Source organism: Schistocerca cancellata, chromosome 8 (assembly GCF_023864275.1).
Source record: "Schistocerca cancellata isolate TAMUIC-IGC-003103 chromosome 8, iqSchCanc2.1, whole genome shotgun sequence".
Taxonomy (NCBI): Eukaryota; Metazoa; Arthropoda; class Insecta; order Orthoptera; family Acrididae; genus Schistocerca; species Schistocerca cancellata.
Window position 1 is genome coordinate 260468583 of NC_064633.1, and position 12370 is coordinate 260480952.

Here is a 12370-nt window from a genome sequence, read left to right on the forward strand (position 1 = left end):
GTTTAAATTTTGAATGCTTTTTTGGATGTTTCTGCAACAGTGCTCTGACCCGTTTTGTGTAGCAAGTGGGATCAGCTCCGTCGTTTCTTAATCTATTTGATATAACTCTTTCAATTGTTGTCGATATTATTTCTTCGACATCTAGTCTACACTTATATTGTTAATTTGAAAGGAGTGCAGATTGTCTCACAGGAAGGCGCAAGTGATTTTTATCTGTTTTTCTGAACAGGTATATTTTTCGCTTATTTTTGGAGGATTTGGGGGTTACAATGTTGCGTTTTGCTACGACAACCCTGTGTTCACATAATCCTTGTATCCGTTTTGATGATCATTATTAGTTCAGGATTATTTGTTGCGAAGAGATCAAGTGTGTTTTCACAACCGTTTACTATTTGCGTGGGCTAATGAACTAACTCCTCGCAATAACTTTCAGAGAATGCGTTTAGCACAATTTCGGATGATGTTTTATGCGTGTCTCCGGATTTAAACATGTATTTTCGCCAACATATCGAGGGTAAATGAAAGTCACCACAAACTACGTATAATTGTGTGAGTCGGATACGTGTTTGAAATTATACTCAAGTTTTCTTTGAAACTTTCAGCAATTGTACCATCTGAGTTGGGAGTCGGTAAAAGAATCGAATTATTATTTTATTCCGGTTGCCAAGAATGACCTCTCCCCATACAGATTCACAGGAACTATCTGCTCCAATTTCGCTACAAGACAAGCTACTTCTAGCAGCAAGAAACGCCCCACCACCAACTGTGTTTAGCCTGTCCTTTTGGAACACTGGCATGTTCTTCGCTAAAACTTCGACTGAGCTTACCTCGAGCGTTCAATGCCTATAACGATTTGAGCATCAGCGCTTTCTATCATCGCTTGGAGCTCTGGTACTTTCTCAACACAGCTACGACAATTTACAACCCTTATACCGATATTTCCTGTATGTACCTTCCTCCTATGTTCGAACTGCATCCTTTGAGACTGATACCGTTTTTGTATCTCACCGAGACCGTCTAACCTAAAAAGCCGCCCAGTCAACACCACACAGCCCCTGCTACCCGTATAGCCGCCTCTTGCGTGTAGTGGACTCCTGAACTATTACGCAGAAACCGAAACCCAACCACCCCATGGTGTAAGTCGAGAAATCTGTAGTTTACTCGGTCTCAGAACCGTTTGATCCTCTGGCTGAAATCTTCCACTCGGCTCCGTACCAAAGGTCCGCAATCGGTCCTGTCGACTATGCTGCAAATGATGAGCTCTGCTTTCATCTCGCAAGCAAGAGAGTTAGCTTTTACTACTTCTTTTAGTTGCTAAAAGTCAGATAGAATCTCTTCCGATCCAAAACGACACGCATCATTGGTACTGTTGTGAGGCACCACCTGCAGTTGGCTGCTCCCTGTGCTCTTCACGGCATCCGCAAGGACCCTTTCCAAGTCTGGAATGACCATCCGGTATGCAAACGGAGTGCACATTGGCTTTATTCCCGTCTTTGGCAACCTTGTCCCTAAGGGGCCCCATAACGCGCCTTACATTGAAACTCCCAAATACTAATAATCCCACCTTTTATGATTGCCCGGGTTGCAGACTCAAAATAGATTCCGGTGGCAACAACACAACCATTATATGTTAAAAAATGACGAAATTCCTGCAGCTGTATTAAGGTGTTGGTTTTATTGGCGACTATTTTCGATGATGTTACAACATCATCTTCAGGCCCATACTTGTTGACAGCAACTGTATGTGTCTAACACTAGTAGTCAGTGGTGAGATAGTTGTGTTCCACGCGGAAGGCCGGTAGGAACTCACCACTGACTACTAGTGTTAGACACACACGGTTGGTGTCAACTAGTATGGGCCTGAAGATGATGTTGTAACAACATCGAAACTAGTCGCCAATAAAATCAACACCTTAATACATTTGGAGGAATTTCGACAATTTTAACATATATTATACCAGCTGACGTCCCAAATCGTCCATTCCAGTTATGGATATACGAAGAACATAACCATTAGTTAGAAGATATATTTAACGTCGTTGTTAGTTGAAAATACTACCGATTTCTTTTATGCACGATAGCATGATACTATACGAAATCTCTGGTATTTTTCAGGCAAAAGTTATAATAAAGATATTTCGCACCTGATGATAATGGTATAACCGTTGCTAACTTTCACAGTCGAAATACAAATCGTTTATTCACACAAAATCTGTAGTATTTTTAACTATATTAACAGTATGTGTAGCAACAACGTTGATCATGACGAATCAAATGGTTATTCATTAGTTTTCTCTCGTTACACTCACCCTATCGCCAAAGTTCTCGAAGAGCACTCTTGCGTACTCGACGAAGTAGTCTGCCAGAATTGGATTTGGCCATCCACCAATGTACTGCAGCGCTTGAGGAAGATCCCAGTGGTACATCGTCACCTGCAAAAGAAACGTACATGGCGCAGGTCTTTCCTCGGCGTTCTTCATTCACGTAGCTTTCCGATGGGGGAAATGACAGTAAACAAAACATCGGTACCAGTGTATCAAAGCACACCAGTGTTCATGAACTCAGCCCTTAGACAAATTGAAGGAAAAATCTGCGCAACACCCTCCAAGGAAAATGAAGGTAATTAACAGTGAGATCTAAAAGATGTCTCAACTGGCATCTCCCCATTTCTACGGAAATTTATAATTACGAAAAATCGTAATATATAACTTTCCTAACGTTGTGGAACTACAAGTTCCGAAAATTTGTGGTATGAGAGCAATGTATTTCCTGAAGGTATTATCAGTGTTCATTTTGTCAGTTAGTCGAAATCCTTATAGAGAACTCGTGTTGTGAGAAATGGAATTATATAACAATCAAAGAACGCCAATGATGTACATGTTGCTGTGAACTTCGCTTATAACGTTGCAGTTTTTTTTTCCACTTTAATAAAATAACCGTACCCTAACACCATAAATATATTCCGTGACAACAAAAATAACACCATGTAAAAAATAATTTTTCCAGCAAATGTTCGTTCGTAACATTACAAATGAGAGGATACAGCCTTATTCTAGCTTCACAGCAACGTAATAATTCAACGTGCATGTCGACAAAAAGGTGTCAAGTCGGGGTAGAAATGTATAACCGCCAGGTGGCAATCACTTCGAACTACAGTTCCTTTGGATTGTATTGAAATAAGTTCAAGTACTCACCAGCGGTTGGATCTCATTTTCCAGCAGCAGATCGATGAGGCTGTTGTAGTAATCGAGACCTGCCTGATTAATCACATCTGTATCGCCATTTGGCAAAATTCGAGCCCAAGAAATAGAGAAACGATACACATTTGCCTGGAACAGAATAAAAATATAATGTGTGTTACTCCGAAACCAACAGCAGTCATATATTTTCGTTAACTCTAAGTTATTAGTATAACTACAAGACTGATTAAAGTTATTGACCCGAAGACTTCCGTCCACTCTTTTAGATCCCAAGTCTACTGCAATTCTAAGATTTTCAGGTAAATTGAAATTGTTGAATTCAGCGCAAATGTATACCACCGTAGCAGTAAATGAGTTTCCGAGGCACCTCAAAGACACGAAGAGAGTCAGAGCGGAGATTATAGTTAAAGTGATCGCCATCGGTACTGCAATACACGGCCAGCCTATGCGATATGCCATACATGATCTGTTTATCCCTTTCATCCGCCGAAAGGTCAACCAGCGTACGAATATTCTTCAATCCAATGGTGCCATCATGCATGCAGACCCCTCATTCAAACCATTCCGCGATCAGCTCATATTGCAGAAACTACATGAATCGTAGTCGCATATGCCTTCGAGACACTTCTTCATTTCACCAGTTTTATTTCTCATTTGGTACGAGGCGTTCAGCGTCTCTAAATGATCAGATGAACATGCGTAATTTGTCGGTCTTTTAAAGTTCGGAACTTCGACCACATGCTGACGTTTCCCAGTTGTATTTATTTCAGAGCTTTTGTCCACTAGATACTCGTTTCGCAATTTCCATTTATATGAAATGGGTGTCCCATGTAATGTGGACAGTGGTTAAAAACATCGAAACAAGGTTTACGAAAAGTTATAGTGGCGTACGCAAAGGGACGAAAATTGGTGTTTGTATTAGTAAGTTTTATCTCTTGAGATTTTTTGTACGAAAAACAATATATTTTTTCTTTGCATCCTTTATACTTTGAAATGGCGTTCTTGGTTATGTGTTTGTTTGCGTTACTCAGAGTTGTAACTTCTCGGAAAAATAGCAGAGAGAAAAGAGAAAACACTGAAAATGTGACGCTACCAGACTATCATATGATTGCCTGTCTTATCGCTTAAACTGTGCAAATATTGTGTTCTGCCGGGGCGTGATTCAAATTCATCTCCAGAAAACTTCCCTGCATTTACAAGAAATGTTTCAATGCAAACATTCGTGAGGCTCTCTTTTAAGATGTACACAATGGTGTCACAAATTTCATCGTTCTCCTTAGAAAACTACAACTGCTTCGATATCTACCAGTTAAAAATTTTTTATTTCAGCAGAGACCATACAATAGTCACAAAAGTGTCGTAAAATAAAAACATGAACACCAAACTGCCAGCAGCAATTTCATCTTAACATTAGTGCAATTTTCACAACAGAACAATGATAAGAGTGTGAAGGAGAAAGGTAATTTCGTTATATAAATCTAAAAACGCAAAATTACGTTCCAGGGTTCGAACCGGGCCAGTTCCAAAGGAAGATGACATCCACACCAACTCATAATTTAAACCTGGACAACGGTGTCGTTTACAAAGATAAGTTCTTAATATAATGTAAAAACACAAACAGACGTTCTGGTTTTCGAACCGAGGTAATTCCATGAGAGGAAAAGACCCACACAGTTTTCAGTTTAGAGTTGGCTACTGGCGTCTTTTAAATATTTCGCGAGCAGCTGATATCTACATACATCAAACCAGCGAAGTGAAGCCGTTACACTTGAATGGAGGAGATAGCGCCTCGCAACCAGTTTTCTGTGGAAGACCGCCTATGTTGCCGAGTACTTAGTACATGTCACTATGACGTGGTCGAGTTCCACTACCGTCGTTTTGTCCTGATCACAGTGTTTAGAAGCGATGATTTTCAACCGGTAGAGGTGGGTGGGGTAAAACCCGTGTGCCAGCCGCATGTGGATGAGAGAGGTCACATGGCGCCTACTAAGCTTCATCGAGGTGAACCCTGGTCGTGAGGCCGGCCGGTGTCGCCGAGCGGTTCTAGGCGCTTCAGTCTGGAACAGCGCGACCGCTACGGTCGCAGGTTCGAATCCTGCCTCGGGCATGGATGTTTGTGATATCATTAGGTCAGTTAGGTTTAAGTTGTTCTAAGTTGTAGGGGACTAATGACCTCAGATGTTGAGTCCCATAGTGCTCAGCGCCATTTGAACCTGGTCGCGAAGAGACGTCCGGTTGTATGGTCGTCAGGTGGCCGCCCTTAAAGTGTTGGGATACGTGCCATTGACAGTTTCAGTCGTGATAAACAGCTTTCATGGCCATTGAGTGTCCAATGTCCGTGCGCCTGTTATGGCCACTAAGACATTTCTGTTAGTCTGTTTGCCAAACACCGGCTCGTAGTTTCCGCAACACACTTTGGGAGACAGTGAGAATCAATACGAGCCGGAAAGTTTGCGTGCCATAGTAAATTGCCCCTGATAGCCAGTAACACCGCCGTGTAGATAGGCTGTTCAGGCGGCAGTGAAAACATTTCGTATATGTCGCTAAAGAGGCTAAATGAGCCGTAACCCACTTCAGCCTCACTTTAGAGGCATCCGTATAGATGCAAGTACACTGTGACCATCGTCGGGTAAGAAAGTGTTGCAAGTCTTGCTTAATGTTCGTCCCCGTTCTGAAATCAGATGAGAAGTACGACACCGGGACTGCGATATAGAAAGCGAAAGCAAGGGAGTTTCGAGTCTTGTAAGAAGTAGCGGTAAAAGATGTCACCACCCCTCATAGCTGTGAAATAGTAAGGGGGTTCGGTTTGTCCTTCATCTGCGAGGTGTCTTCGTGGGCCCCCATAGCTGAATCGCCGCCTCCAGGGAGAACACCTGCCGACGTATGGAGAGCGGCATTGCAGTCGCTTCCACCAACGTTACGTTTGTGGATGTTGATTTCATGGCTCCGAGAACAAAACGAAGCACCCTATGATGGAGGACATCGAGTTTAAGCCAAGTTGATTTCGCCGCGTTGCCGTAGACGATGCTGCCATAATCGAAGACAGTGCAGAACAAGAGCTTATACAATGAGGACTGTCGGTTTCGTCCCCCACCCCCTACCAATCTCTGTTAACGGTATTACTTACACTGAAAATACTAGTCACTTGACGGAAACATTTTTGCTGTGTCTTGAATCGTTTGTAAAATATCAGGGGTACGCAGGAGAATTAGGAGGCACTTTAACTGTTCCTTTCAATAAGCTCATAATTACTGTTACGTGAGATACACGGATTTAGCTCAAACACCTGTGTAAATTTGTTAACAGTAGCAATACTATCTTTCGCCTTCGTAGTTGAGCTGTGAATGCACAGAAGCCGAGGACCAGTTCCTGGTTCTGCAAGCGATTTTTCCATGATAGGTGGATTGAAACAAGGGACACTCAGCTTCATGATACTGAGGAGCTACACTCTCTGTCAGAAGTATCCGGATATCCTGATATAATGCGGAAATGGCGACTAGACGTCACTAGAGGTGGACACGTATGAAAGGAGACGGGTGTATTGTGTCAGCAGTACAGAAGCAGTAACAGCAAATGGGTCCAATATGACAGCTCAGCAACTTCGAGCGTGGACTAGTCATTGGGTGTGACGCGAGTAACACAAATATGTCGGAAACTGTTGCTGATATGATTGTGAAGTCGAAACGCGGAGGAAGACTCACAGCTAAACCAAGACCATACAGACATCATAGCACAAACGGACAGGGATGGTCGGGAAGTGCGTAGTGTCGTTGTAAACGATCAAATAAATCGTGAGCTCCAAAGAGTTACCAGCAGTGCAGCTATCACAAGGACCGTGCGTTGTGGGTTGACAAGCAATGGGCTACAATTTATGAGCAGCTCACTTATTAAGCGATAAGTAACGTTTGGGAAGGTGGAAAGAGCAAATCCACTGGGAAGTATATGGCAGCAAACGAGTGATTTGAAGTGATAAATCACGTTACACCTTGCTGCAACCCCACGGAAGAGTTACAGTGTGGCCAACATCGGAAGAAAGTGGCCTACTGTTATGTGCAGTGAAACAGTGACGTCCAAAGGAAGTGGTGCTACAGTATGAGGGTACTTTTCGTGGTTATGGTGTGATTCCCTTATTTCGCTTAAGTAAACGCTAGACGCTGAAGGAAGTGACACTTGTTACAGCATTGTGTGCTGCGTACGTTAGACAAACAGTTCTGAGATAACGATTACTTATATCAGCATGACAGTGCACCATGTTGCAAAACAGCGGGCAGTGACATTCCTGATATCGACTGCCTGGCCAGACTCAAGACCTGAACCAAATGGAACACTTTACGGTTAGTTAGAAGGTCGACTTCGGCCCAGACCACAACATTCATGACTACATTCTCTGTTTTCGGCTCTCGAGGAAGACTGTCGTGCCATCCCTCCACAGCCATTCAGACACCTGTTTGAAAGCAGAGATTAAGCTGTCATAAAGGCGAAGGGTGGGCCCACGTCGTATCCTTTTTTCCTTTTTTCCTTCTTCTTTTCCTAGTGCCTTTGCTCCGCATCGACGCAGCGTGGGCGTGGTTATTAGCGGATTTGGTCCTATGTCCTTCCTGTCGCGATCCTGTATGCAGCAGGATGGAATACGTCTACGCTAGCTATCGGCGTGAAGTGCCATCGATGTGAAAGTGAGCAAAAGTTTTCCGGATTTTTTGAATCCTCTAACTGAGACGGCACTTCGCTGCCATTACGGTATTCACCTACTGGATTGTGGGGAACCGCCTAAAAAATACATCCAGGCAGATCGGACCAATGATTCTCGCCGTTAAACCGCAAGGCAGATTCCCTCCGGGCCTTACGCACCTCCCCGTCCCGGAAGCAGTGCTTTAACATGCAAGTCTATCCGGGTGGGTGGCCAGTAAAAGGTGTCTGCAGACTTTGGTCGGATAATATACCTGAATTATAAGTAGCGGTTCTAATGTTTGGAAGGCCGAAAGAAATTTAAGTGGAAAACTACGTTATACCCCCTAGACTGTGATAGAAGATAAATTGTTGTGCAGTAAATAAAGAATTGTGAACCATGTACCGAATGGATTATGTGAGAATGGCTCCAGGGTCCACACACGTGAATAGTCCTTCCACGATAAATGGTGCGGATCCTCATCTGACTGCGTCATTCCTACGGATTCAACGGGAGAAGTGGTGCATCGCTACGGCACCGGACACGCATTCGGCAGGGTTACCGTTTAAAACCTGGATGGGCAATCAGTTTCAATTTTTTGTGGAGTACGTAATGTGGTTAAGGGAGAATTTTGGAGTGGTTCGTTTGGAATGGTCACAGTCGGTTTCTTTCTGCAGTCCACGTCTGTGCTCAATCTGTAACGAACTTGACGTGACCTGATAGTCTCGTCTCCTTTCCTATAATTACAATGACAATTTAAAAGTTGTTGAACGAAGAATTTCCTGTCAATATAAATCGTAAATCCTGAGCAAAAGGCAGCTATCATTTTTAACAGTTCTCTATAATATTCATTCTAGAAACGGAGTATTTTGTGAATAGTTTCGGCCGTTTTGGCCGTTCGCCATCATCAGATCTCGATGCTGACTTTCTGATACAGAATACGAATTTATAAATGATCTGTAACCTTTGCTACCGCACCTGTTTGTGCCACCATCCACGTGGCTAGATCGTCTGTTTGTAGCCATCCGCAAGGAAAAATTACAACCCACACTGGTAAATGTCGTTCGCCCAGCCTCCACCAGTCTTCTGAGTGTCATATCACAACACTCACTGAAACTTGTGTACCTTTCTGCGCAAATTGGCATATTCTTTAATTAATGGATAACAGTACGACTGCAAAAACTGAGTCCTTTCCCCCCCTCACTTCCTCCCCCACCCGACCGATCCCTTAAACATTGACACCGAGGCGAACTCAAGCAAACGCAACGCGCAACAGCGGACGTGAATTCTCTTTAGTGTAAACGTTTGTGTTAGAGTGAATTTCGCAAGTGTTCGCTTGTGATCCGCTGGGCGTCGGTTTTAGTGCGAACCATCAAAGGAAGTTCGCTTTCTCTCCACTGCGGAGCTGGCTTCGATGATAGACATAGTGCAGTCACTTTGCCGCAATGTGATGTTTTTCCCGCGCGAGCTGTTGTTTGTATTGTTTATTGTGTTTTTGCGGTGATGGAGTTGTCGGCCGAAAGCGTACTTCTCTTGATAGCAGGAGACAGATCCCACAGGTACTAGTGTGATCCCAAAGACCCACAGCTAGCCTCCCTTCTTCTAACACAGATCGTCGATAATTTTGTATATTGCTTTGAAATGTTCGGTTCAGCTGCAGCTATGAGAAGTGTTCGTCTTTAGAAATTGAACTTCAGCTGTCTGTTAATGAATGTTAGAATTCCGTAGAAGAGTAGACCCAACAATTTTACTCTTGAGATGTCTTTGGTACATAGTTATTGAATAACAAGAGAGCAGTTTACAATTCCTTTTACCTATACAACACTAGCCTCTTATTTACATGCATCCTTACTCTTGAACGGCGGATAGTTCATGCATGCCATTAGGGCATCACCTAGGAGAGTGGTATAGGTATACTCACGTGAGAGATATTGACGGTATCTGCATTTGTTCGCCTATAGCATCATAAAGACGGATTATACCTTCAGTAAAATGTGAATCCAACAGCTGAATATAACTGCATGCAGACAATGAGGGAAGAAACAATTTTTAGCCATTGAACACACTTGCCACCAGTCCATAATGCTACCGCTCTCACATGGAACACAAATGAGGGAGGTAAGTACGTCATGCACAAGGCTACGTCCAAATTCTGTGTACAGTGACAGAATAGTCACGGCTCTGGATGGCTTCCCACCGTTTGTGAATCTTGTGGAGTCCATGAAACTACTATAGCCATCATTATTTGGTCACTGTTCGGTGCACAAACTACTTGGTGTCTCTAAGCCAACTGACCACATTTGTTTTACGTTTGTTGGTCTTTGGGTATCAAGTGAGCACGTAAAATACAGGACCAAGTGTGTTCCTCACAGTTCCTTAACCTCATTTTTTATTTTCAGTACGCCGTTATTTCGTTTTCCGATTTAATGTCTATAGATCAAATTTATTTTGTGCTTGAATGACATTCGATTCAGTTTTACTAGTGTAACATACTATACATTTTCTTTGCACTTACTTTATCTCAGATATATTGCCTGGTGTTATCATTAGTCTTTCCAATTAGAACTACTGCATTTTTCTTAGAAACAATACCTCCGAATTCACCAGACATTTTCTCGAAATATCTGTAAGTTTAACTTTCTAGTTAATGTTATTGAAAGCACCGAACCTAATTCCACCTTCATTTGCAATACACACTGATATGACAAAAGTTATGCTACAGCGGATTGCACATATACAAATGACGGTAGTATGACATACACAAGGTATGAAAGGGGAGAGCATTGGCGGAGCTGTCATTTGTGCTCAGGTGATTCACGTTAAAAGGTTTCCGACGTGATAATGGGCGCACTATTGGAATTAAAAGACTTTGAACGCGGAATGGTAGTTGGAGCTAGACGCATGGGATATTACATTTCGAAAATCGTTAGGGAACTGAATATTTTGAGATCCACAGTATCAGGAGTGTGCCACGTATACCAAGTTTCAGATCAGTTGCTACGATGAACAACACAGTGGCTGACAGCCTTCACATAACGACCGACAGCAGCGACGTTTGCGTAGAGTTGTCAGTGCTAACAGACAAGCAGTGATGCGTGAAATAACCGCAGAAATCAATGCAGGACTTACGACGAACGTATCCTTTAGAAGAGCATGGCGAAATTTGGCATTAATTGGCTATGGCACCTGACGGCCGACACGAATGTCTTTGCTACCAGCACTATATTAGATTAGATTTACTTTCATTCCAATTGATCCGTGGTGAGGAGGTCCTCCAGGATGTGGAACATGTCAGAAAAACAACAATAAATGACAAATATTTACAACTAGAACAAATAAGCTAATGTACCATTCCACAGGTCCCAAGTGGAATGATCATCATTTTTTAATGAACACTATATGAAAGACTCATTTTACAAATACTAATGCACTGAATTGAAAATAAAAAAGGTTTTTATTTATTTATAAGGTAATAAACATGTAATACAACTACTATAATACTTATTTACAATGAACACATTACTGCACTGAAATGGTGCAGAAGTTAGATTGTACTTACACACACACACACACAAATTTTCAATGAACAAATTATTGCACTGAAATTGTGCAGAAGTTATATTGTACTTATGTACAAATCAGTTGGTTTTACTGAGAAATTCATCAATGGAGTAGAAGGAGTTGGCCACCAATAAATCCTTTAGGCTTCTCTTAAACTGAATTTCATTGGTTGTTAAGCTTTTTATGGCTGCTGGCAAGTTATTGAAAATGTGTGTTCCTGAATAAAGCACACCTTTTTGTACAAGACTAAGTGACTTTAAATCCTTGTGAAGATTATTCTTATTTCTAGTATTGATTCCACGAATTGAGCTGTTGGTTTGAAAATTTTTTATGATAAATTTCATTAAGGAATAAATATATTGGGAAGCAGTAGTTAGTATCCCTAGTTCCCTAAACAGGCTTCTGCAGGATGTTCTTGAGTTCATACCACATATACCTCTTACTGCACGTTTTTATGCCCAGAAAACTTTAGCTTGGCTTGATGAATTACCCCAAAAAAATAATCCCATATGACATTATGGAATGAAAGTAAGCATAGTATGCCAGCTTTTTCATTTTTATACCCCTTGTGTCTGACAAAATTCGCATTGCAAACAGAGATTTGTTAAGACGCTTCAGCAGTTCCGTGGTGTGCTCCTCCCAGTTGAATTTATCATCAAGCTGTAATCCCAAGACTTCAACACTGTCCACTTCTCCTATCTTCTTGTCATTGTATGTTAGACATACACACGTGGGACACCCCTTACAAGTTCTGAACTGAATGTAGTGTGTTTTTTCAAAGTTTAGTGACAAAGAATTGGCTAGGAACCAGTGATTAATGTCCACAAATATTTTATTGGCTGATCTTTCTAAGACTATACTTGATTTATTATTTATTGCAATGTTTGTATCATCAGCAAACAAAACAAACATGGCATCTGGTAATGTTACTGATGAAATGTCA

General features: G+C 42.0%; 1 protein-coding gene across 1 annotated transcript in view; it reads right to left on the reverse strand.

Moving 5' to 3' along the window:
- LOC126094804 (myrosinase 1-like) overlaps positions 1 to 12370 on the reverse strand; it is a 133753-nt gene that overhangs the window by 97683 nt on the left and 23700 nt on the right. The window contains exons 3-4 of the mRNA XM_049909373.1: positions 3195 to 3329; positions 2310 to 2432 (exon numbers count right to left, since the gene is read on the reverse strand). Of these exons, the coding sequence (XP_049765330.1) occupies positions 2310 to 2432; positions 3195 to 3329 (258 nt within the window). The remainder of the gene's footprint in view (positions 1 to 2309; positions 2433 to 3194; positions 3330 to 12370) is intronic.